We start from the raw sequence: 21,399 nt of genomic DNA on the forward strand, positions 1-21,399 counted from the left end.
TCATTGATCACTGTGCTCCAGGCTCGTGCTCATCGCATAAACAGACACGAGCCCTCGGTATAATAGTAGCCATGTTATGTCTTTTAAACAGTGAAGAGGAGAAAAGAAAACAACATGGAATTCCCGTTCTTCAAAGTGATTTCGAGTTAATAAAGATCTTCTGTGCATTAGTAAGCGTGGTGGCTTTGAAGCTCATTGTATGATGGACCAGCCGTGTATGCTTGTAACAATATTTTCATCTACATGAGCAAGCCAGTATTTTACAGGATCACTCACTTAAACTCAAACATTTCATTCTGCAGTCCGAGTTTTGCGCCATTCTATGCAGTCGTCCTGTCAGCGGACGAGTGTCGTACGAGCAGTCACGCGAGCACGTCGCGTCGCGTCGCGTCTCGAGACCACCGATCTCAAGAATTCTTTCAACATGTGCGTTTTTTGTCTGCAAATCAGGCTGAGAGTTGTACCAGTTTAACTCCTCTCACTTTCCATGTAGATTAGATTCCTTCACAGTGATACGGTTGGAATAAAGACCGGCAATGGGTGTTACTTAAAAGCTACGCAAGTGGCTAGACAAGCTGTTATTTTTGTTTATATTTCAACATTGTAATATCGGCGATTTAAATAACATGCTGGATTTAAGTCACGAGTTCCCATATATCCGTTCCCTAACAAGTTTTTCATCGACACTTCGTCCTCCATGTTCGCGTTTCTTGCTCGCCTCCCAACTAGGGATCCGATTGGTCAGCGGATGGAAAGCGCTTGACATCACACTACACTATTAGAACAAGTTGAACTTTGGCCAGCAGTTCAAAAAAAAAAAAAAAAATACGGACACGTTCGTCCCGGGTTGCGGGCGCTTCCCGTTTAAACATGCGCCGTCCCAGTGTGAAAGCAGCATTAAACTGTACATGGATGACAAGACGACACATTCGATATCCGATGTAAGCTTTACTTTCAAATCTTGTTACATTTAGAACTGGCAATCTGAACATAAGATCTGAACATAAGAAATGCCAAATCGAGGGGAGGGGAAAAAAAAATATACAAAACAAAAATGAAGGTACAAATGGTCTAATTACCAGTTATTGTCACAAACAACCCTGTACAGCCTTAGGAATGAAGTAATAAAAAAAGCTTTATTTTACAGCATATAATTTTAAACCGAGTGCCCAAAACAAACAAACAAACGAAAAAACAAAAATGATCGTTGAGCCTTATTGAGTCATAAAATACAACAAACAACGCAAAGCAAACAGAAATGTGCTGGAAATGAAAATAATCAAGGTAAATGCAAACCGAGTAAATCTTTTTTTTTTTTTTTTTTAAACGAAGAAAGAACATAAGTGCTACAAGTTAGAAAAGAGCGATCGATTTCATGCATCTTTTGTAGGGCTATAAAGGTAGTCTCGTGTAATGCACAATGATGTTGTAGAAAAAAGAAAAACAACCCCCCCCCCCCCAAAAAAAAAAAAAAAAAGAACAAAAAAAAAAAAAAAAGCACCGCCCCTTTGCTTTTAGACAAAAGAAACATAATAAGTGCTTGAGTACTGATGTCAGCACAGGGAGGCATGTCTGTCCTCCGTTTCCTGCCCGCACAATCGGACAGGACCGAGCTGCATCCGTCATCGACTTTTAACAAAATGATTACGTGGTACATCGAGACCAATAGGATCTTATCCAACTGATTTTTGATCTGAACCGGTCCCGAGAATCAGTCTGACTCATTCTTGGGCCTTCCAGGCCACGTCTTTTCCACCATGTGGCACTACAGCATAAAAGAATGCATCGAGCTGGAGCGTCATCGACCATCAGGTGCTCCTCTCGATGCACGGCATAGCACTCCGTCTGCATGCTGGACATGTGTGCGGAGAAAAGTTCGTAACAAGGGATGAAAATGGGGGAGGGAGGAGAGAGCGAGAGATAGCTTGTTGGTTGAACCAACTCGAGAGCGCGATGCAAGGCTGCGTTTATAAATTCACAACTTGGTCATAAAAATTCACATCTTCATTCTGATTCATCTTCACCAAAGACAAAGAAGACTAAGCTTAATGAGGGTGCCAGCAGTGGAGAGATGAGGCGAGGGGTCGGCTCTGTGAGTAACGCTCCAGGCTTAAGAGTCTCTTTATCTGCATGTGAACTTGGCGTTCATTGGCAAAGAGGTTCACGCAGACCTAACAATTACACCAGGCATTATGGTGAATACTAATTATTCATTTAGCTGCAAGTTGAATATACAGACTTACGACGACGGTGGCTTATAACCACCGCTTCGGCTGTCCGTTTTTAAATTCATTCGAGAGACATTAGTACCAAAACATACAGCTAACTATATGATTTATACACACCACTTGCGTTACTGATTTACATGTTACATGCTAGTCTTTGTGCTAGCTTTGTCGCCAGATTAAAAGCTAATCTGAAGTCTAAAGCAGTCTAAAGGGTACGCTCACAAGCGGCAACAACAATCTCTGTTACTTCTTTCCCGGCTTTATTTATTTATTTTTTTGTGTAATATATATATTATTTATATATATATGCACACGTATGGATGAGATGAAAGTACGGTTACAAGTCCGTGCGTCAGAGGGGAACGGGAACTAAAGGCGCGGACGGGTAACTGGAGAAACGTTGGACCACAGGAGAAATAGGATCGGGTTCGACGATCATCCGACGGTTTGGATTTGTCGCTTGCATAGAATCGAGAAAATCTCTGTTGGAATGACGTTTGCCGCGGAAATTGCGTGCACGACCGTCGAAGAAAAGAACGATTGTTGCTTTGTGGCTCGCTAGTGTTAACGTAGGGTTACTTGTATAGTGTCGGAGTTAATAAGTAGAAATAAATCAGTTTGTTGACACTGTTTTCAGTTTGAAAGGAAAAAAAAAAAAAAAGTGAGAGCGCTAATTCATTTGAATATTGCACAAAAATACAGCTAGATAAATCTTTTTGATATTCCTCTGATAATCATTGAAGGCTGAGAATTGTTATTCCTGAGCCACGATTGCCTTAAAAAAAAATTGAATCATACTAATCGATCTGATTTATTATTATTTTTTGAATTTTTTTTTTTTTTTTTTAAAGTTTAGTGTTCTACTGCTTTTCTGAGCTCGAAACACAGTGGAGCATTACTGTAGAGCATTTCCTCAGACTCATTCCCCAACATCGCTTAAGAGCTTATCATGGACTGAGCTATTTCATACTCATTTCTGATTTCTAATTCAGATTCTAGTTTCAGATTTATTCTTATAATCCGCTGATTCGTTTGGGGAAAAAGTGCAATTTTACAGCACGGTGCAAAACTGGCATTTATAAATTTAGCCTGGTCCTTCGGTGGCCAGGTGAAAAATCTACCTAATGTATGATTCACGTTAACCGAGCTGTCCAACATGGGCAATATCTGTGAATAAGAGCGTTGATATATTTCTTTCTTTCCCCCCCAAACCTATATGGCAGATACCAAGTGAGAGTGGCATTGTATAAATGCCAATGCTGTGATCTGACAAGGTTGGTGGAAGTGGCATCAAAGGAAACTTGTTATTGGGCTTAAGTGCTTTTGCTTGAAATGAGTCAACATGGTAAGTGCAATTAAAATGAAGAAGAAAAAAAAACAAAAAAGGAAATGAGAGGGGAAACACAGGATACTAGTACCATGTCTGCCCGCTTTAGAGAAGGCCGTGCTTCTGCAAATCCTCCTTTAAAAATAACGGCTGCCTTCACATTGCACTTAAGAGCCATTATCCAATGAGATCTTCATAATAGCTTGTTAGTACAGGATATATAGTTATATATTTTACATTTTAAAGGCTCATTAAAAAAATGGTAGGAAATAAAACAAAAAAACAAAACAACTAAAGCAACCGGAAACGTTAAGACACAGAAGGCCACCAAAACCAATATACCACTATTTTTCATATCTTGACTCTCTCTACCTCTGTATCATTTTAACATGAACCAACGAAAAGTACATTCATTCAAGTCATTTTGGAACAGTTTCTCCTTTTTACACACACACACACACACACACACACAAAACAGAAACGATTTATAAAAAAAAAAAAAAAAAAAAGCTCCAAAAAGCACCATTGAATCGGCCTTGTGTGACGGGACACGCGGGATTTTCTCCCCTAACAACCTGTCACCTCATATACCTTTGTAAATGTATAGGTGCATGTTACAATGCGATAGCTATGCCAAGGGCTCGACTAGTCACTCTTGTCATCTTTCGTGCTTGGTTAGCTTTTGGCACAGTCTGTGGCAACGTGTAGTAATGGCAAGAGCTGTGGTTTTCAGGGCTGTACGGTGGACGAACTGCTCCTAGAGAGGAAGCGGTTCTAGCTTGGACCACTGGCACACCCTGAATGGCTCGTCTTAGAAATAAAAAAACAAAAACAACAAACCTCAAACTGTTCTGCCATCAGCTGTGCATGACTGGTAAATAGCCTTCAGCTTACGAGCCGAGATCAGTGTTTCGGGAATGGCGTCACCAATCCTGAAACCCATTTGACGCCAGTACGCATTGTGGGGCAGTGGAGGTCGGGGTTGGGGAGAAACGGCTACAAAACTATATACAGTTCGATAAATAATCAAGTGCATGGTTTGAGGCGTCGCTCTGAAAACGAGACTTGAAAGAAAGCAATTCGTGTCATTTTGTTAGTTTTTTCCCCCCCGCTTTTTTGTCGTGCTGCAAACGCCCTGGGATATTTTGTATTGAGTCCCTAAATGACATAGAAAACAATCGTAACACATAGGCGACCATGCTACCTGATGCTTGGCAAAAAGACATACTTATGCACAAAAAAAAAAAAAAAAAAAAAAAAAAAAAGTCGAGCGCTTAAGAACATTTGCATCTTCTTTTGTTTTTTCTTTTCACCTCCTCATAGAAGGGAAAGAAAATTCTATGGAAATCACTACTGTTTCATGGTCATTCAAAATCTGCAGGAAAAAAAAAAAACAAAAAAAAAAAAACGAGAAAAAAAAGCATAATAATTAGATTATTAATAAAGAAAAGCAGCTTTTATATAAATGCATTGAACACATACAGCCTTTTTTTTCCCTTTGATAAACACTGTGTGTACGTTCGGCTCCTCAGGAGCAGCGTTCTCCTGATGCCGACGGACAGAACTGCTGTGAGCAGGACTGGTCACTCCTAGCCGCTGTCCAGATGGTGCAGGGGTGAGTGTAAGAAAGGAAAGATGAAGGAAGAATGACGAATAAAGAAAAATGTAGAGGTAGGTAGCTCGGATGAAATGGGCAGCTCAGACGGTTTTTGCTCTTTCCGTCAGTCCCAGATACGCCAGGAAGGAGTGTTTGGGGGACATGTGCAAGGGTGAGGTCTGCGAGGATGGGCGGGGCCAGAGTCTGGAGAAAGGCGGAGAAGACCGCGAGGGGGCATGGCTATGGAATGTGAAGCGGCGGCGAGCGCTGAAGAGTGTGGTGAGAGGTATGAGATGAGCCGGGTCTGAGGTCCTGTACTGCTCGAAATAGTGAGCCGCCAGTGTCGGTGATGTAGGAGAAGCTCCGCTGGCACAGAGGTAGTGCGGGGAGGGTGCGGTGGCAGGCAGCATACCCGAAACAGACAAGGCAACCGACTGCAAGGCCTGCGAGGCGCTCAGGCTCATGAGTGGGCTGCTACTGCTACCGTCAGGCAGGAAAAGGGGCTCGATGGCATCAGCACTGAGCGGGCGTGGCATGAAAGCCTGGGCCTCCTCCTGGGTACTGCCCTCCCCAGCCTGGTGCTTGCGGACATGGCGGTTGTAGACGAACGGGTGCGTGGTGGTGAAGGGACAGCGGGCGCAGCCGAGCGCGTGGCGCGGTGCGTGCTTTAGCCGCTTGTGCAGGTTAAGGTTGTCCTTGCGCTTGCAGCTGTAGCTGCAGCGGTCGCAGTGGAAGGGGCGCTCGCCCGTGTGCACGCGTCCGTGCTCTATCAGCTTGTTGGCCGTCTTGGCCAGATAGCCACACTGCTCGCAGCGGTAGTGGTTGCCCAGACGGTGGGCGCGCGCGTGCCGCTCCAGCTCGGCCCGGCTCGCCCACGCCGCCTGGCAGATGCGGCAGCGGTGCTCCGTCTTGTAGTGCGTCTTCAGGTGGCACTCCATGGCCGCCGCCCTGCTGGTGGAGTACATGCACAGAGGGCACCTGGGCACAGAGACAGAAGGTGAGGGTGTGCCAGAAGCATGTAAGGATGTTTAATACTGTGGCTTCCAAGTAAGCCTAAATTTTCTTTTTCGAATTTCTACAAATATTTTTAAACAAAAATGGACAACGTGCACAAACACACGCAAACACACACAAAATGGACAAAGGGGAGGGATGAAGGATGCACTTATGTATGTAGCTGACCCTGAATGGTGTATAACATAAAATCTATGTGTGTGCAAGTTTATGTGTGTATTGCATATACGTGTGTGTGTGTGTGTGTGTGTGTGTGTGTGTGTATGTGTGTACATACAGATATGTGTTTTAAGTGAAAGTTTGGGGGTCAGACGGAGGTTAAATGAATAAATGAGGAGCACTTACATTTAAATAGCACCTTTCATCTGCTCAGGGCCCCAAAGCGCTTCACAAACCCTGCAGAACAGAATGACCTCAGAAAGCACACCAAGAAGAGCGCTTCTCTGCCTCAACGCTGAACCTCAACACTGAACCTCAACTCTACCATGTTCTCTCATCATCAATCTCACCACAGCAGAGCAGGCGCGACACACCCAACTCACGCTCAGCAGACATTCTCTATTCATGGACACCGTTTGAATGAACCTCATCGTTCTTACTGGCTTTCATTCATTCTAGTGCCAAACCATCTTAAAAGGTTTGGTTTAAAAAAAAAAAAAAAAAAAAAAAAAAAAAAAAAATATTGCATTCATTTCCTCTTGGAAATACCATGCCTAAATGGTATACCTCAGCCAAGACATGTTTCGTGTCTACAGTTTGCTTCTTTCTTTCTTTCTTTCTTTCTTTTTTTTTTCTTGCATTGAAGCTATGATGATAAGGCAGCTACAAAGTAATATAAATGATAGAAAGGTAATAGGGAAAAAAAAATAAGGAGTCTATAAATACATTGTTAAATATTCTTACACTTGCTCACATACATTTTTGGAATTATATTGAAAAAAAGAATAATTGACCAATTTTAAACTTTGGGAGGCAGTTTCTAGGGGGTGGTTATGATACCAAACTGAGCTGAGGGGAACGGGCGATTCTGGTTGTCCAAGATGGCTGCTCGAAGAACGAAACGTTTCATGTTTATAGATTGCATTGATAGAAGTCATGTTTTATCATGAAGCACATGGCTAAGCCTGAACAACATCACCGAATATATGGTGGACTGCATAAGTAAAGACCCCACTGAGCATTCTGTAGGGTTACAACCTGGAAATGAAATTGACTTTAACTGGGATTATACAGTGCTATGGAATAAATAAATAAATTATTGCCCCTATCCTGATTTCTTCTGTTTTTGTGTATATCTCATACTAAATATCTTCAGACGAAATACAATATATTGAAGCAAAGAAAAGAAAAAGTGATCCAACACCTCTCACCCATGGGAAAAACGAATTGCCCCTGTAAACATAAATCTGATTATGCATCCTTTAGCAGCATTAACTACAACCAAGCGCTACCGATAACTGGAGATCAGTCTTTCATTTACTTCTAGACTAGGACTAAATCATATGCTTTAAATCATTGTACTGCTGCATGAACCAGTTGTGCTTGAGTTTCAACTAACAGACTGAAGTCTGGACAAAGCAGAATTCATGATTCCCTCAATTATTGCAAGTTGTCCAGGCCCTGAAGCAGTAAAGCATCCCCACACCATCACACTACCACCACCATGCTTGACCATAGGCATGATGTTCTTTTTGTGGAATTCTGTGTTTGGTTTACGGAAGATGTAACGGGACTTCTGTCTTCCAAACAGTTCCACTTTCGACTCATCAGTCCACAGAACATTCTCCCAAAATGTTTGAGGATCATCAAGTTGTGTTTTGTTAAAATTCAGACGAGCTTTAATGTTCTTCTGGGTTAGCAGTGGTTTTCCCCTCACCACTTCCATGGACGCCATTTTTGCCCAGTGTCTTTCTGATAGTGGAGTCATGAACAGTGACTTTTACTGATGCAAGAGAAGCCTGTCGGTCCTTTGATGTTGTCGTTGGCTCTTTTGTGACTAGCTGGATGAGTCGTTGCTGAGCTCTTGGAGGAATTTTGGAAGGTCGGCCACTTCTGGGAAGGTTCACTAGTGTGCCGAGTTTTTCCATTTGGAGATAATCACTCTCACTGTGGTCCTTTGGAGTCCCAGAGCCTTTGAAATAGCTTTGTAAACCTTCCCAGACTGATGTATTTCAATCACCTTCTTCCTGGAATTTCTTTCCACTTTGGCACAGCATGTTACTGGGTAAGACCTTTTAACCAACTTCACGCTGTTGAAAAAGTTCTATTTAAGTGCTGATTTGATTGAACAGCGTTTGCAGAAATCACAACTGCTTGTGTCTAGTCCAGCTGATCTCCATTATGAATGCAGATTCATACATTTGAGGAATGAGTAACCATGGGGGCAAATACATTTTCACACAGGCCCAGTTGACATTTTCGGCTTCAATAAATAACATTATCATTTAAAAGACTATATTATGTGTTTACTCAGGTTGCCTTTGCTTTATCTTAGATTTTGTTTTAATTTCTGAAACAATTTAGTATGAGATATACCCCAAAACAGAAGAAATCGGGATATGAAAAATACTTTTTCACAGCACTCTACGTCATGAATCTAAACAGAACAGCCCAAAGTAGTTATGTGGAAGAGAATATATATAGTTGTATAAGTGATGAGCAATCACAATGAATTGAATTTATGCATTTACTGTGTCATGTGATCTCCAGAATTTGTTGGAGAACATACCTAAACAAACAGCATCATGAACATCAAGGCGCCCTCCAAACAAGTCTGAAAAGTATCAATCAGGGATTGGTTATAAAAAAATAAAAAAAAAGTCTCAAACTTTGAACATTTTGCGGTGTACCATTATTTCCATCATTTAGAAAATAGAAAGAATATGGCACAACTGAGACTTTGTCTAGAGAAATCATCCACCAAGTCATTGACCAGGTAAGGAGGGCATTAGTCAGAGAGAGAGGGGGAAAAAAACAAAAACAAACAAAAAAAAAACAATACGGTGCTACCACCACCATGCTTCATTGTGATTAGTGTATTTGTATGAAAGTATGTTGGCAACAGTAGCCACGTATCTCAGGTGCCAAATTAAAGCAGCAAACATTGGACAGCAAGCATGTCTTGGCTGAAAAAAGTAAAAAAAACTGCACATTTAATTTTAACGTGTGTCATTTGTACCTTACAAGTTTGTTTTTTTTTATACAGCACGTACGACACACTTGTTGGCTCGGATTTAAATCTAGATCAGTAGTCCTGATACCATATCATCACAGAGGCAAAATGCCTGCATTCCTACCTCTTAGTCACTTATGTGTAATAATTAAAACAGTAGGTGTTGTGTTTGGCTATTTAAAATAAGAACAACAAAAAAACAAACAAACAAACAAACAAACAAACAAAAAAAAACCTTTTTACATGTGAGAGAAAGTTAAAGCCAAAAATCAAGCTACTGCTTTCTGGTGTCTTGTTTTGTATATTCCTGAGAATGGCCCATAAGGCGTGACTAAACACGCCAAGTGACGAGCTGGATCTCTCTACCTCTATTATGCTTAGCCTGATAACTACAGGCTAAAGTAGCTAGCATGAGAAAGCACAGCCATAACGTGACATGATGAGGCAATGGCATCTGAAATACACACAAGACTCTGAGACATGAATTATGTATGTCACACGGCTAGACAAATACCACAAAAAAGAGAAAAGACTGGACTATGTACTGGAACACTCTGCAGGGGGGAGAAAAAGAAATGATCCACAAATGAACCACAAAGGGGTCAATGTGTATGTGTGTGTGTATGTGTGTGTGTGTGTGTGTGTGTGTGTGTGTATCTGTGTGTGTATCTGTGTGGCTAGGGAGAAGTGTGCTGCATGTGTTTAGTTTTGTGTAAGTGCTGGCGACTAGGACAGGCTGGGAAAGAACAGTGTGAACTCGAGTCTAATGCTCTTGGCAGTGGGCTGGTTTAACAGATGGAGAGGCGCTGACTAGCTCGTCGTGATTTCTTCAGATATTACACATGCAGAACCAGACATCGTGCTGGAATGAGCTATTGTCGCATGGCAGAGATGCGTTTGTTCCTGAAAGTGCTTTAGACAAGTCTCTACATTTGTTTTGGATTTCTTAACATCAACAATATAAAATAACGCAAATTTTAGTTAATGGTCGTCATGGCACATTCAGGAGCTTCCTATATCTGTGTATCATTTTGTGGCTGGGGGTTTGGGGGAGTTCTCCCTCGAATGCTGCTGTCGGATCAGGGGTCTGGAGCAAAAAGGGAAAGTTTGTTTAACGTATTTTCACGCTCACTTTAATTGTCTAGCGGGGAATTGTTACCAGGGGTGTATATCCTTATGAAACATGATAACATTTAAAGCAGGCAAAAATCCAATGCAATATGACTTGGAGCCAATGTGATGAATTGTAGTGTGCAATCTATTTCAGAATTTAAAAAAAAAAAAGTTTGATCTAATAGTATTTTGAGGAACTGGACTAAGTTCAAACATATTGCATGCTGGCATTATGGTGAATATTGACTAGTGTGATTTGTTGAAGATCAAGGCCCACCTAATGCACACACATAATATCTGTAGATGAGATAAAGCCAGACCCGAGCAATATAGAGGCTGTAATAATAATGTAGCCACCTACAAACGTGAGAGATCAGCTAAAGAATTCGTCCACCAAATAGCCGAAAAAGATAAACCAAATACTTGCTGTCCAACACTAGGTGTGAGGGGGCAGACCAGACCAAGGCTATTAGGGTACTGAAGGAGGAATTGGAGGGTAGAGACAAAAATAGCTCTAGGAGAGGGGTGCAGCAGACAGAAGGAGTGGGATTAGTCAGAGTTTCTAAAGGAGCAGGGGGATTGGTCAGGGGTTCTTCTGGACTTGGTAGGATTGGTCAGAGTTTCTAAAGGAATGGGTAAGATTAGTCAGAATTTCCAGAGGAACAGGTTGGATTGGTCAGAGTTTCTACAGGAGCTTTCTACAGAAGCGGGTTGGACTGGTCAGAGTTTCTACTGGAGCGGGTTGGATTGGTTAGTTTCTACAGGAGCTTTCTACAGGAGTGGGTGGGATTGGTCAGAGTTTCTACAGGAGCGGGTGGGATTGGTCAGAGTTTCTACAGGACCGGGTGGGATTGGTCAGAGTTTCTACAGGAGTGGGTGGGATTGGTCAGAGTTTCTAAAGGAGCAGGAGGGATTGGTCAGAGTTTCTAAAGGAGCAGGAAGGATTGGTCAGAGTTTCTAAAGGTGTGAGTGGGACTGGTCGGAGTTTCTAAAGGAGCAGGAGGGATTGGTCAGAGTTTCTAAAGGTGCAAGTGGGACTGGTCGGAGTTTCTAAAGGAGCAGGAGGGATTGGTCAGAGTTTCTTAAGGAGCAGGAGAGATTGGTCAGAGTTTCTAAAGGTGCGAGTGGGACTGGTCAGAGTTTCTCAAGGAGTGGGTGGGTTTGATCAACGATTTCTGTAGTAGTAGTCGGGACTGGTCCGAGTCTCTGCAGTGGAGGATAAGTACTGTTAGGGTTTCTATAGAAGCAGGAAGGATTGGTGAAAATTTCTGCAGGTATGGGAGAGTATGGTCAGAGTTTCTATAAGAGCGGGCAGGCATACTGAGAGCGTCTGGGGAAGCAGAAGCAGGGCCTCTGTGAGATATGGTGGGCATAGTCATGGCTTCTCAGAAAGTGAGAATAGTCAAAGATTTGCAGGAGCTAGTTAGAATGGCCAGATATTCTATGGTAGTTCAGGGTTTGACAGGAATATGTTGTCAGGTTTACAGAAGCATTTAGGAATGGTCAGAGACTTTCCAAAAGTCAGTGGGAGTGGTCATATTCTGTGGGATTGGTCAGAGTATCTGCAGGCATGTGGGAGTGGCCAGAGTTTCTGAGGGTGTGTGTGGGATCAAGTGGGACTGGTCAGAGATTCTGCAGGGGAATGGGCTTGGCTGGATTATGGGCGGTAGTGCATGGAAGCAGTCAGTCACACAGGTTTTTTTTTTATTGGTTCAGTTATAATGTAATTCAAATATTAAAACCAGTTTGCTGACATTAATTGGTGAATATTTGTGGCTCCAATATAAGCTGTTTCTTCATATTAAGGAAAATATGCATCAGCCTGATCCAAAAGCAGCACTCCAGGGGGAGCTCACTACCAGGCGGGAGGGTTGTGCTGTGGGTGGGAAGGGGGCAGATGGGCAAGGGTTATGTAGGGCGGTTGGGGGAGGGAGTGGTATTTGTGAGGTGGTAGAGGAAACTCGTGCTGTACTTGCTTTCCTTACTTGAGCCCTCCAGCGGGGACCGTATGGCACTTCTTGTGCTCGAGGAGCTGCTCGGGCGTCTTCATGAACTTGTGGCAGACATCGCACTCAAACATGCGTGCGATCAGGTGGATCTGCAGGTGCCGCTCGTACATGGCCCGCGTCTTACACACAAAGTTGCAGAACACACATTCAAAGCCTTGAGGGAGGGGGAGGGAGAGAGGACACATTTACAGGTTTATGCTAAAGCGTTTGCCAGACACTCTTATCCAAAGCAACAAAACCAGAAGACGGCAGATGACATGAACACAGAAGTACAAACGCAGCATTGTAAGGACTCATAACCTAAACATAACCCCACTAAGATTCCACCCTCATGTAGGCTATAAGCGATTACTAAACAAAACAACTAGCAAGAGTGGCAAGAGTGCTGCTTAAATGGTCTTTCTGGTTTGGTGTTAGTCAAACCAAAGAGCCGTTTAAAAGAATAAGCAATGCTTTTCAGTTGACAAGCAAGTTTTGGCTAAGCCTTTGGTTGAGTAACACTTTTTCTCCCACAAAGTGACAGTACTGATGCGGGAGTTGGTGTTGGCAGGAAACTGTAGACCTTCCCAGCTTAAGAAACAAATTATTAAGTAATCAGATTTTTGTTTTTTACAAATTTTAAACAATATTCTACCATTCAAAGTTAAATCCTTCAATGTCTGGGAAATATGTCATTGTTTTTTGCTCTATATTCTGAGTGTGTAGATGCTCGACGTTTTGTTAGCCTCTACTATACAATAAAGTTCCTCTTTAATTCATTGTAACTGCAATAAACTGGTTGTTTTGTCCTTGGACCGCTGATTTCATGGTTGCAATTTTTCAATGGCAGTCATGTAAATAACTAAGATGCTCAAGTCAGAGATAGTCAGACCGTCATCGTATTGTTGCAGCACCCAAACCAACTTAACGCTGTAGATGTCTAGAACTAAGACACCTGGAATCAGCACCAGATGACTTTTTAAGTAAAAACAAACCCATGCACACCTGACAATGCTCTAGTCTTTTCCCCAGACTTATTACGGTCCATATAAAATAAAATAAAAATAATAAAAAAATAATACAGTGCCTTCCACTAATATTGGCAACTTTGGTAAATATCAGAAAGAAGGCTGTGAAAAACTGTCATTGTTTAACCTTTTGATCTTTTGTTAAAAAAAATGTACAAAATATTCACATTTAAAAAAAAAAAAAAAAAAACCCAAAACATTACTGGCACCCCTATGAATTCAAATGAGAAATTTATTTGAAGTATATTCCCATTGATATTTGACATTTTTTTTGTATAGTACAGTTGGGTGACTAGGAACAGGAAATTGTTCAACCATGACTTCCTGTTTCACAGGGGTATAAATATGAGGTAAAACATACTACAAATTCCCTTAGTCAATCACAACAATGGGGAAGACCAAGGAATATAGCTGTGATGTGCGGCAAAAGGTTGTTGAGCTTCACAAAATGGAACGTGTCTATAAGAAAATAGCACAAGCATTGAAAATGCCCATTTCCATCATCAGGGTAATAATTAAGACGTTCCAGTCAACTGGAAATGTTAGGAATAAACCTGGACGTGTGTCTATATCGTCTCAACGCACTGTGAAGAGGATGGTTCGAGTGGGCAAAACTCTCATCCAAAACAAACTCAAGCGTCTTCAAACTTGACTGCCTCTGCCAGAAAGATTAAAACGGGTCGTGGTTGGATCTTCCAGCAGGACAGTGATCCAAAACATACATCAAAATCAACACAAAAATGGTTTACTGACCACAAAATCAAGGTCCTGCCATGACCATCCCAGTCCCCTGACCTGTACACCATAGAAAACCTGTGGGGTGAACTGAAGAGGAGAGTCCTCCAGTGTGGACCTGGTGAGATTCTGTATGGAGGAACGGTCTCAGATCCCTCGCCATGTATTCTCCAACCTCATCAGGCGTTATAGGAGAAGACTCAGAGCAGTTATCTTGGCAAAGGGAGGTAGCACAAAGTATTGACTAAAAGGGTGCCAATAATATTTGCGCACCTATATTTAACAAATATATATTTTTTGATAAACCTGTGTTTTGTTTGCAAAGATCAAAAGGTTCAACAATAGACAATTTTTCACAGCCTCCTTTGCTCATATTTACCAAGGGTGCCAATATTCAAAGAGGGCAGTCTATATTGATTTTCTGCAATCAAACTGGTCTTTTCACTTTAGTTTTGAATCCCTTCCTTGCTTCAATATGGCGGTCACCATCTACTGTTACAAATCACTGTCTTAGTTCTCCGCAATAACGGTGAAGGATATCTCACCTTTTTCCAATTTCTCCTCTGTTCCTGACGCCAAGCTCGATTGGCTACTGGCAGATGAAGGCGGTGCCAACAGACTTTTGAGTTCCTCGCTTCCCTGGGTAACGTCTCCACTCTCTGAGCTGTTCAGGGAGTCGCTGAGGGCCGAGAGAGATGAAGACGTGCTCTTACTCTCACTCAGGGGACTCCTGGAATTCAGGCCTGTCCAGGTAAAGCACATGAAACAGAACGTCACCCACACAACACACTTCGGCCATCGTTTCTCTGCCCTGTATTTTGGCAAGTGCTGTAGCAGGATACTTCGGTATGTGCCCAATCAGTGCCATCTTTTTACGCGGTAAGATATCTTGCGAGCATTAAATCTTTCCTGTACTTGAAAAAGTGATAATTTGCTGCTGTCGCTACAGGTTTGTCTGTTGTGGGCATGTAGAGCCCACTACAGTTAACACTCTTCTCAATAAGAAATAGTAGTAGCTCAAATGTATAGAGACTGATAATCTGTATCACACACACACACATTGATTATATATATATATATATATATATATATATATATATGTATATGAGTGTTACAAAAGGAGTTTGGATTAGGATTAGGACCTTAGGATTTGTTGACTGAACAAAATCCTTTGGATTTGTTTCTTTAGCTAATTTTCCATACAACTATGATGATCACATTTGAAATGTCACGTGTTTCTGTGTGGCGTGTTGCTGTTTCATGGTAAACGAATATTCTGCTGTCACATCTGATTGGATCATGTTTTGTGTTGAGTCAGACTTAACAAGAAAGTAACCTGTCCGGAAAAGACACGAGCCATTTTTGGTGAAGAAACCCATCTTGGTTGCCCGCTAATTCATCATAGGCTTTCTGCGTATGGAACCCGGGATCCGCTAGCGCTAAAGCGATCCGCTAGCGCAAAAGCGACCCACCATCATTTTCAGCTATTGTTCTTTTTCTTTGTAAGGACTGAAGCGGTTGTCATTACATCAGAGCCAACAGATGGCTCTGTGGTAGGCTCAAACTGCAGTGCTTCATGAAAGGTCTATTTCTGAGAGGAAGGAGTTTATTTTTTTTCTCCCAAGGTAAAAAGCATGTTTTCCTGTTTCATGTTGACTGTGTAGTGGTCGTTGCAGCATTATAAAGTCAACGGGGATCCTGAGCTCCTGTTGTCTGTATGCAAGCAGGCAGAACAATCAAGGCTGCAGCCTTATTGATTTCCTCAGTCTGCAAGGGCTAGAGGGAGGGGGCGGTCAGGTCACGGGCGCTAGAGCTAAGATGTGGGGGGCGACGCAGGCCATGACTCTCCCCTAGAGCTCTGCGGCTAACGGAATAGACATGATGCTTGCTTGCATACACTGTCTGATAAATGTATAAGTCTGGCATACTAAACTTCCATCCGGGCAGTCAGGCAAAGCAGAGTGATGGACCATGCGTAATCCCTGGTTTGCTGGGGGACACTGAACAATGCGGTTTGGAAAAAAAAAAAAAATTGCTAGCGCGAGTCAAGTCAGCGGCCTCTGTTCGTATAAGTGGAGCTGACACGCTATATGACATGGAGATGGATTAACATCTGAATGGGCTTGAAACCCTGCAGCAGGAAGACACATATACACATGCACTGAAATCCTGTCTTTTTACTCCAGCAGACGTACACATCCCAGGCAGAGTGGAGAGACTGATTAGAGGTCAGCCATTCTGTGGAAGGCAGTGTCCCTGGCACAGGTCTAAATTACACCTGACACATCGAGCTGGCCTTTCGCTGTCACCCTGCCCGCTGGACACAGCCACTCTGGCACACTTTAAATGCCAGCAGCGGGTGTGAGAGAGTGGGAGCCCTGGCCGTGGGTGGCTGCATGGGGACCGTTCAGGCTATTGATTTCTCAACCTCCTGTGTCTGATAACGCCAGGTCTTCTAGATAAATACACACTCACAAGCGCACACAAGACCGGGCCCCCCTCAGACATAAACTCTTGTAACAGCAGGCCAGCGCACCTTGGCGATAAACCCATCGGCTCTTTTGTTAGAAAACGCTATCAACCTTCGGATTTGGACCCGGAAAGTCTGTGGAAGGTTAACAAAGCACTGAGTACTGGCTGTTCGTAACACTGTGCCGTTTGCTAGAGGACAGGAACGGACGACAGATGTGCTTCCAGTAACCCAGAAAATCTTAAAGTTCATCGGTGATTCATCAATCTCTCATACAGGTCAATCTAAATCCAGGCCATGTCTACTGACAATTTTAAAACCAAATGGATGTAGCTGTGAAATGTATTCCATACAACTTGAACGGGGGGAAGAAAAAAAAAAAAAAGACCTAGTTCGTTCACGTTTCTGGTCACAATGTGCAGAATTTCTCACATTAACGACCAAGGACCAACAACTCCGCGTAATCCTGTACGTACTTTTAATTAAAAGAACTCTGGCATGTGTCTTGATCTTCTTCTTCTTCTTCGCAAAGCTGCTAGACATACAGTACTTTAGGAAGTGCTTTCTGCTTAAACTTAAAATCGCCTGAGTCGTGCGCTAATTCTGTGAAGAACGGGAAAACGCTCGGGCATGATTGTGAAGTATGTGACTGCTCGATTTACTTCTGAGACACCTGTACTACGATTAGCGAACAGTCTCCAACGTCCAGCACCAACGTAGAGCCGAAAAGAAACTGAACTGAGCACAGTTACCACAGAGTGACTCCGGAGTTTCCTCCTCGACACCCCACAATTTATCTTATCGTTTTCGTGTTCTTATCCACTCCACGAGGTCACGTGGAGGTCACGTGTTTGGGTGTTGAGTTCAATACAGAAAGTCTTCATTCAGTTCTGTAGCAATCAAAATGAACAGATTTTCTTTTTATCCAATTATCCAAATAATGTAACGTTCTTGAAAACTACTACCATGTGCAAAACAGCAGTCAAGTAACGAAGTCCGCCTCTATTCTGTTTACGTTAACGTATTTTCCACATGAGTTGAAGGTATATTGTGTTAAACAGCAGCAGTAGAACTAAAACCAACCTCAAACTGTAAACGTCAGACGTAGCTTCGGGACAAGGAGAACGTCTTGCAGGGCCGCACGCATTTGAATGTAATTTCGATACACGATGGCAAATTGGACTGTTTTCTATTTGAGAAAAGGTGGCAGGGTTCTCTTCAAGAGCGAAAGTTGCTCAGCTTTCTGGCAGGAGAGAGACGGTGGTTCTTCTCATCACGAGCAGGAGATGCTGCACTGGACGGTCTCTCGCTCTCCGGTGGTGCTCGGGGCGGATAAATACCTGCGCGCGATCCGTGCAAGCAGTGGAAAGCGTAGCTGCGCTTGTCGTGGATCGAGGCGCTTTCCTGTAGAATCTGGTCAAGCATGTCCGAAAGCGAGGGAGCGTGCGCCTCATCGCTCGTACACACGTCGACCCTTCAGCAGACGCGGTCATCACCTCCGGCTCTTCCTGTATCCCGTGCACGCTGCTTTTACTCCACGTCAAAGTAATGTTCTTTAATTCGCGGATCTGGTAATGTTGCGATGCGACGACAACCGTCGGTTAGATCGAGAGTGAAATCGGAGCGCCGAGCTCTGAGGGGCGGGGCCTCGGAGGCATATATTTTCATCTCGTATTTTAGGCCAAAAACAGGAAATGCCCGTTTTCGGTTGAAAATCTTTGCCGCATCCCTAATTAATACAGTTCACTTACGTTCAGACCTACCACGAAAAAATCTTTCTAGAGCAGAAAGCATTTCTGTGCTATCTATTCCATGCGACTCTCTCTGTAGGGACAAGTTCTCCCCTGGAGTACGAGTGTGTCTAGTCTAGTGGCCTTAAGTGTAGTGCAGAAGGGTCTGACCTGTGTGTTCAGCGTTGATGTGAGTCTTCATCTCGGCCTCGTCCACTCCCACGTACTCACACGAGTTACAGCACAGCGAGAACATCCACTGCTCCTTATCCACATGCAGCGACATGTGGCTCACAAACTGTGCGTTCAGCTCCGTCTGGAAACCGCACACTCGACAGCTAGAGAGAGAGAGTGAGAGAGTGAGTGAGGGGAACCTCTGTGTGTGTGTGTGTAAAAATGTGTGCGTGTGTGAGAGACCTGTTGGGAGGCAACAACATGTGGCTTAAGGGTATGAGCTTCTGTAAGTGTTTTACAGACAGACACGTGCATGGAACCACACACACACACACACACACACACACACACACACACACACACACACACACACAGAGCAAGACTATTAGGGGGAATGTACTGATCTCTCTCTCCCTCAAACATCAGTATTATACCTGATACTGATCTGAGACAGGGCTGTCAGGAGGAATTACTCTGTAAAAGGTTTTTCGATAATATTTAAATCTTTGAAGAAAAGAAAATCCACCCGCCAATGTTGAATGTTTTTAAACTTCTTGCCGAAATGATCATTGTGTCCTGTAAAGGGGCCTGAACGAATAAATACACCATTTATTATTATTATCATTATTATGATTATTATTATTACTACTACTACTCCTACTACTAGTAAGCTGCTAACCGTCTCTCTCGATCTGTAAATCCGCTCGTGCTGAAATTGGGTGTGTTGCGTCGTTGTGCTACTCTGTAATTGCATTCCCGATGATGGCCACATTGCATAACAAACATGGCCACCTTCAGCCAATCAGCTTTCACACTGAGCTACTGTCACAAAACAGAGCTGAAGACCTGTGTAATACTGTTTTAAAGGTGCTAAGGTGCTAAGAGATCTCTCGCTCTCACACACACACACACACACACACACACACACACACACACACACATACTGAATAAACCGCACACCTTCCCAGCATGGATTAAAATAACACAGCAGTGAATTGGACGAGACGTTATGTGAAATCGAAGCTGAAGCTCATCCTCGATATTTGATCGGTGTTTCTCTAGGCAATAGATGATGTTTGGGTCCAGATAGAGATTATCTTTCTGAAGTTTCCTCCGCTATTATTTCATTATCCGTACTTATAATGCCTTCCATCGAATTACGAGCCGAGGACTAATTCTTTTGATGGAATCTATCAGTAACGAGACACGGGTAATGCAAACCATGATCTCAATATCGCCAAACATAACATGGTGTCAGTCAGGGGGTGTGGCCACAGGGGGAGCGCGGGGTGACAGCCGCCACCCTTCAAATCTGGCCTCAAAGCAAAACTCTCAGAGGGGTGACAGGAGGTCAGTTAATCCTATACGCTTCCTGCAGACTTAATGAATGGTATCTTATGGCATCTCGCTCATGTTGATTTAACCATTTGAACTTCCAGGACCTGTTACTTACATTCCTCACTCGTAACTACACACATCTCCTGTTAGTTTCACTGCAGTTAATGTAGAAGTTACTGTTAAACAAGTCGAGTTTAAGGGGTTAATCGCTGTGGCGTAGGCGACATTCTGACCGAATCCCTTCAGCGTTAAAAACTACAGAGCGGCGACTACAGAGCCTTATCGCGGGCGGAGAAATCGGTATCCTGGTGACCGGGCCAAATAGATTTCATGTGCAAGCTATGAAACTTCCTGTTGACTTTCGCAAAACGACACACCTCGGTGGTGTAAACATAGCGCAAGACACGCATTTCACTGGCTTAGTGGTTAGTACGTTTGCCTTGCACCTCCAGGGTTGAGGATTCGAATCTGTACGTCCTCCCCGTGCCTCGGGGGGGGGGTTTCTAGTGGGTACTCCGGTTTCCTCCCCCAGTCCAAAGACATGCGTTGGAGTTTTATGTTCATCGGGTTACTCATATTGTATGAATATGCCGTCGTTCCTCCTGGTGATGTTTTTCACAGAGCACGGTTTGCAGTCTCCTTTGATTCGATTTGCATCGTTAATCATGAAATACAGCCACCATTTCGTGTCGTCTGTCCGTTAACGTGACCGTGTACGCTAGGCTCGCGTCGAGTCGTACTGTCTGTTGGTCTCGATGCATTTGATTTTTAAATTTTTTTTTTTTTTATGACTGCAGGTACAAATTTACTGGGAGTTCACCAGAACCAGCATCAGTATCGATGCATCCATCGTTATTACATTATGTAAACTAGCACTTTTTAGCCTGGTCAGTTTGCAGGCCCAATACCATGGGACGGGGTGTGCCTGGTGGTGTGCTCGCTAATAAATTATGTCTAAAAGCCTGGACACGCCACTGGTGTGAATGCAAACCATGTCGATGAGAGCGCACGTGTGGTGTACCTGTAGTAGTAGGGGCAGTTTTTGCGTTCTCCTCCTTCGCTGGTGACCGAGTTAACGAGGTGCTCGGCGTCCGTGCTTACCAGTTTGACCGAGTGGATGGTGAGGTGCTGGTTCAGGTTGGCACGGCACTTTGCCGCATACGGGCACAGGTGACACTTATACTTCCTCTCCTCTGATGAAACACACACACACACACACACACACACACATAGAGTTATGTACATGTGAGCACAGTGACTGCAAAGTCTTTATGAAAATTCATTCATCTCACACCAACACACGCAGATCTAATTTGTTGAACTCGGTCATAATGAAAGGCTTGATTTAATTAGGCAAATACAAAGAGCATACACATTATGGTGTTTCAAATGCAGTAAACGTGTTATTTTGCTCTCGGAGAGCTACAAGAGAGACTTTCTGGATGAAGTAAATATAAAACAAAAGAGCTAAGAGACCTGAAAACA

The 21,399-nt window shown here is 43.2% G+C and overlaps 1 protein-coding gene across 5 annotated transcripts in view; it reads right to left on the minus strand.

The window, feature by feature from the left end:
- Positions 1 to 928: 928 nt before the first annotated feature.
- The window catches only part of znf827 (zinc finger protein 827), a 112,218-nt gene continuing 91,747 nt past the window's right edge, over positions 929 to 21,399 (minus strand). The window contains exons 10-16 of one of the 5 annotated variants that reach the window (XR_006982018.2): positions 20,936 to 21,107; positions 18,574 to 18,740; positions 14,748 to 14,945; positions 12,437 to 12,614; positions 8,895 to 8,939; positions 6,512 to 6,562; positions 6,103 to 6,130 (exon numbers count right to left, since the gene is read on the minus strand). Coding sequence is in view for 3 of the 5 variants with exons in the window: in XM_017464465.3 (XP_017319954.1) it covers positions 5,254 to 6,130; positions 12,437 to 12,614; positions 14,748 to 14,945; positions 18,574 to 18,740; positions 20,936 to 21,107 (1,592 nt within the window). In the remaining 2 variants the exon portion in view is untranslated. The other 4 variants (XM_017464464.3, XR_008396349.1, XM_017464465.3 and 1 more) reach the window with 4 other exon arrangements.

Source organism: Ictalurus punctatus, chromosome 3, assembly GCF_001660625.3.
Source record: "Ictalurus punctatus breed USDA103 chromosome 3, Coco_2.0, whole genome shotgun sequence".
NCBI classification, from domain to species: domain Eukaryota; kingdom Metazoa; phylum Chordata; class Actinopteri; order Siluriformes; family Ictaluridae; genus Ictalurus; species Ictalurus punctatus.